The following is a 5846-nucleotide window of genomic DNA, read 5'->3' as shown; positions in this document are numbered from 1 at the left end:
TATCTTTGGAGACACCTGTAGAGCTCCTTTATAATCACCCTTTTACGTTGTGACGTTTGGTAGCACACAAAGTGTTCCTCCGGTAAACGGGAGTTGCATAATCTCATAGTTATAGGAACATGTATATGTCATGAAGAAAAGCAATAGCAACATACTAAACGATCGGGTGCTAAGCTAATGGAATGGGTCATGTCAATCAGATCATTCAACTAATGATGTGACCTCGTTAATCAAATAACAACTCTTTGTTCATGGTTAGGAAACATAACCATCTTTGATTAACGAGCTAGTCAAGTAGAGGCATACTAGTGACACTCTGTTTGTCTATGTATTCACACATGTATTATGTTTCCGATTAATACAATTCTAGCATGAATAATAAACTTTTATCATGATATAAGGAAATAAATAATAACTTTATTATTGCCTCTAGGGCATATTTCCTTCATAAGCCTACATCTGGAAATTTTGGGCTCGTCCAAAATGTAAGTTCTTCGCTTGGCTCATTGTTCAAAATGGACAGTGGACCGTCTTGCCAGGCATGGATGGCCGAATTGCGGGCTTTGCCCCTTGTGTAATAGGGGCCTGGAGACGGCGACGCGTTTGCCTTTTGAATGCCGCTTCTCGCTACACATTTGGAATATGGTGAAGGATTGGCTCGGTGCCTTGGCCTTCTGGACTATGAAGATTATTTTAATTTTTTTAAATGCTATGAAGAGTTTTTTTTATTGAAAATAGTATAACAGAATCACAAAAATAGGTCTCCTATTTTTACACTAGTATGTATTGAGATAATTGTGTATTTTAAAATAATTGTTCCTAACTATCAAAAGAATGTTCGTGTATTGCAAAAGGATGTTCATCTATTGCATAATAAATGTACATGTATATGGAAAAATAAATGTTCTTGCATCCCAGAAAAAACATGTATTTAGCACAAAGAGGACATAAAAATAAAAAATAGGTATATTTAAAATAAGAAGGAAAAATAAGTGGAAATAAATAGACAAAGCAAAAATAAAGTAAAATATAAAAGATGGAATCAAAACAAAAAGGAAAGAAAAGAAAGTCAAATGAAAATGAAATGAATTAAAAAAAGAAAAAGAAAAACAAATAGTAGTTGCAAGCAAATAAACTCCAATGGACACTGAAGAAGAAATGCAAAGAACGTCCCCTGAATAAAAGGAAATGCCAAGGACTACACATTTTTGTCTCCTGGCTCAGTTCTAAGTTTGATTTTAAAAAGGCTTCGTAAGACTCCCTGCCAAACATTTTTCCTGCAGTCTTCGCGTGCTACCTGCCAAAACAGTAGGTATACACATTTCTCAAGAGATTGTATGCGAGCCATATCTCGAACATGAAATGCAGATGTCGGTAACTACATGGATACACATAGCATATGACTCAATTTTTCTGTAATGAAAAACTGGAAATTTTCCTTTTTACATCACACACTCAACACATCAGGTTGTCAAAATTGTCAGGGAAAGATATTCCCAACCATGAAGACTGGGCTTATACATGCAGCTACACTGTAACAGATATTACATCATAACAAGATTACATCCCCCAAATTTCGTTGACGCTGTAGAATTGAATGTATAAACCATAAGAAAATGTCCTTGGAAGCAGCAACAATGATTGCCCAATGCATCAGTCAAGGGGGCGAGTCATCAAACTTTGTCTCGGCTGATGGGTTAGAAAGAGTGCTGGTACTGATCACTGAAGATCATATCAAGTGTGCCTGATAATCCAAGATAGCTGCCATATCCATGAGTACATCATTCCGACGCCACAGTACACTGAAACCATCATGAGAGGTAGGAACGGAAGTCTATCCCCAAATACATGGTGATGGAATAGTCGAGACCAGAATTCTATAGCAAACATTCCTAGAAGATATCCCAAACTGATCCATCCAGTGAATTTTTTCTCGACTATGCTGTCTGATGCATCTAATTTCTTCCCTCCCGGAGCAGGGTTTGCAGCGAAATGGGTTGAAAACCCTACCCACATGAGAGCACTGTAGGTCAACAGCAGCAGCACTTTTATTGGGTATTCTTGGTCCTCAAACAGCAATGGGAACATAGAGTAGCATGAAACTGCAAATACAATTTGTTCAAACAAGTGAATATTACAGAACACAAACAGCAACATCATCAGTGCACAAGTCGGTGTTTAAACAAAAACATGTAGCAATTGTTCAGAGGACTCAAGCGCTTCACATTGTGGTGATGCTAGAAGACAACACTTTGCCAAAGTTGTTGACATAGCATCAAAGGAAGTGAAAGAAACAACAATGACAATGTTGCAATTGGAACTGTGCAGACATTGAGCAAGATTAAACTGTGGCAGAAACATACCTATTGACAATAAGAAGTAATGTCTGATGTCGTCCAAGCTATCCATGGCAATTAGGGCAAGTGGGATGGTGAAATGAAGTGATGCCTTCTCATGTACATGCCATCCAAACATAAACCCACATGAACAAGCATATGCCACCCATCTAATTATGTGTTTCGGTTGGGGGTTAGCGAATGCTTTGACAAGACAAGGAGTCATAGCAAGTATAACCAATAAGAAGGTAGTTATTGGGGTGACCTGCAATCCATAAGGTTCAAATAACAAAGTTTATCAAACTATAGAGTTCAACATTCTTCTCTTGGGTAAAAAAAAGGGACAGTAGACGAGACAACCTTTGGAAGAACAGCAAAAGGAGATGAATCACCAACAAGCCCCCTAGTAAATGATGCTTCAGGTATCTCAATACTGAATCCTAGTCTTCTAAGAAGAAATGCAAGGATCTTGTCAAGTACTATATAGAATACCCAAAAGTTTGGAGCCCAGTAAGCATGAAATAGACCCCGACCAAAAGGAAACAATCGGCTTAAGAGCTGTTGCATCTGCAAAATTACCAAAGCAATAAGTGTGGTAGCCATGGTGTCAACAGTACAACTAAATTCATGAGAGCATATTGGTAATGACTGTTTACGTGGCAAATGCTAAAATTTACGTTAGAGTGAATATCTTCATGAAACCAAAATTAGTATGATGTATAAAGAATAATGCCTATTGTTAAATACTTGCAGGAAAAAAATTCACTCCAAATGCTTGCAGGAAATTGACCTAGTTCAAGCAAACCCAATGATATTTAAGAGTGCAAGTTCCGCAACAAAAGTTACAAGGCATAGTAATCAGCTGATATTCCTTTTGTATTTGTGCAAACCAGCACCAGCATAAGAATTATTTGATTATTACAAATTCACCATTTCTACCGAATTCAGTGCTAAATGGCTAGAATTATGATTAAATTAATGAGAGCACACAATCGCTGTTGACACATAAAATAGAAATGACAAAATGTTATAGACAAACTCACATTAAGGAAAATGCCTTCATGCAACTTAGCAATATACAGGCAGAAAATATTTCTTGCTAAATACCTGTACTAAATTCACGTTGTTGAACTTTAGCCAACATAATGGTGTCTAAGAGTGCAGAGTTCTGGACATACTTATGTGCTTGAGAATTGTAAATTCTATTTATTTGAGAGAATGAATAGACTATATATGTGTTCCACATACAACAGAGATGTCAGCAAAAACTAGTCAAAGCGATACTGTATTGCATAGCCTTGACTACAGAGACACCATTTCGTTCAACGCCTGTAAGTGGACCAAGATGAGAGCATCTTCAGTTAGAGCCTCCCATAGTGCACTGCTTAAAAAAAAACCCGCAAATAACATCATCTCATTAATAATTGGTTGTTTTCGTAGAAAACCAATAAACGATATCCTTGCGTGTACAAATAACTAATTAACCTGCTACATACACAAAATAGCATGCATTCTAGTGGTTAGAGGTGTCCTTCATTTTCCGTGAAGCCTAGGTTCGATTCACATCCAACGCATTGTGTGCTAATCTTTTTTAAAATGTGTCATTAGCTAAATTGTGACGGATTCTTTTGCAGTAAACACCCTGTAAAAATTAAACCAAGCATCAGCAGTCCAAGATACACCGACATGGCACCCACATGGACCGTTTTTTCTCTTCTGCATTGGTTTTGGCCTTAATTGATCAAATAAACGAGTTTATGGCCTAAATCGATCACTTTCCGAGTTCTTGGCCTAAAGTGTGCAACGAGTTTGAGTTAATGGACTATCGGTGCATTTCACTCCTAAACTCACGTTGTTGAACTTTAGCCAACATAATGGTCTCTATGAGTGCAGATTTCTGGACATACTTATGTGCATGAGAATTGTAAATTCTTTTTTTTAGAGAATGAATAGACTATATATGTGTTCCACATACAGAAGAGATGACAGCAAAAACTAGTCAAAGAGATGTTGCATAGCCTTGACTACAGAGACACCATTTTGTTCAACAACTGTAAGTGGACCAAGATGAGAGCATCTTCAGTTGTACGCCATAGCAATTACCAGAGCTGAAACAAAAGCTATGAGAGACTTGCACAAGTCTATCAGCTTCTGTTCCATATATACCTTTTCTTTTGCAAACCAGCACGAACACAGGAACTACTCGAAATTTTGCAGATTTCTACCAAATTCAATGTTGACTGACTAGAATTTAACTCTATAACAGTTCTCATTCTCATCAATTCACAATGCCTCCTAAACTTGATTTCTAACTTATGACTGTAACAACAATGACCAAATGATCATGAAGAGACATCCAATTCCAAAATGAACTAAGGGATCAACTCACCTGCCCGTAGTACACGAAGGGTGTGAATGCCATGGCAAAAACAGCAACCACGCCAGCACCCATGAGAACGAGCCTCCCAAGGCCCCTCGCTAGGCCCCGGCCACAGCAATAATGCCGGAACAAGTACACGAAATAGACAGGTGCAGCCACGAGAAAGAGGTGCTTCGAACAAAGCAACGCTGCAAAGACTACTCCCCCAGCAAGATCCTTCCCCTGCTCTAGAAAATGCAGAGAAAGCAACAGCAGCCCCATCAGGAACCCGTTGTACTGAAAGTGAATGTGGTCCACGATGAGCAGCGCCGGTGACCACAGGACAAGCAAGAGAGCGAGGAACGGACGCTGCCTCCGGCGAGCGTCCCTCGCCAGGAGGAGGACGGATGCGAGGAGGAGGAGGAGGTCCGAGAAGGCGACTGTGAAGCGGAGGTAGAGGATGTAGGCTGAGGAGGGCGGCGAGGCAGGCACAGGGATGGCGACGAGGGAGGCGTCGACGAAGGGCGCGGGGAGAGAGAGGAGGCGGGAGAAGTAGGCGAAGAAGGGCGGGTAGTCGAGCGTCCACTGGGAGGAGGCGTCGGTGTACCACTGCCGGGCGGGGAGGGTGTGGGTGAGGGCGAGCCAGTACCGGTGGACGTCGAAATCGGTGGAGCGGTAGGTGGGGACGAGCAGAAGCTTGACGCAAGTAGCGGCGGCGAAGGCCCACATCGCCGCCGCCGCCGTCGACGGCGAGCTGGTGGCGGCCATAGGGGCGGTGGTCCAGTTGGAGATCTGGAGGGGTCGCACCGGGTGAGGTGTGGTTTGGGCTCGTTGCGGCCTGTGGGCTGTCAGCCGTGGATCTAGGGCGTCTACGTCATCCTTGCGAATTAGAATTAAGAGATCTCTAGAATTAATGGTGACCCAAATTATATCTAGGGCGTCTACTGTGATGCTTCTGGACAGAGAGTCAATGTAGCGAAGTCCTCCATTTTCTTTGGTATAAGGGGTGTCTTGAACCTACAAGGATTTCCATTAAAGTTATTTTAAATGTTCCTAATGATTTTTTTTTTGTGATGATCCTAACGAATCTTTGAATGAACGGTATCTCGGTTTGCCGTCTGATGTGGGAAGGAGTACTAATGGATCTTTCA

The 5846-nt window shown here is 41.0% G+C and overlaps 1 protein-coding gene across 1 annotated transcript; it reads right to left on the bottom strand.

Moving 5' to 3' along the window:
• Nucleotides 1-1392: 1392 nt before the first annotated feature.
• On the bottom strand, nt 1393-5570 carry LOC125514171 (probable dolichyl pyrophosphate Glc1Man9GlcNAc2 alpha-1,3-glucosyltransferase). The gene is made up of 4 exons (XM_048679445.1): nt 4726-5570; nt 2697-2903; nt 2364-2601; nt 1393-2102 (listed from the first exon to the last, which is right to left on the bottom strand). The coding sequence occupies exons 1-4, from the start codon at nt 5461-5463 to the stop codon at nt 1735-1737; spliced, it is 1551 nt and encodes a 516-aa protein (XP_048535402.1). The 5' UTR covers nt 5464-5570; the 3' UTR covers nt 1393-1734.
• Between the last annotated feature and the right edge of the window lie 276 nt (nt 5571-5846).

This window comes from Triticum urartu, chromosome 6 (genome assembly GCF_003073215.2).
Source record: "Triticum urartu cultivar G1812 chromosome 6, Tu2.1, whole genome shotgun sequence".
In the NCBI taxonomy this organism is placed as follows: Eukaryota; Viridiplantae; Streptophyta; class Magnoliopsida; order Poales; family Poaceae; genus Triticum; species Triticum urartu.
This window is presented reverse-complemented; position numbering and strand designations above follow the sequence as displayed.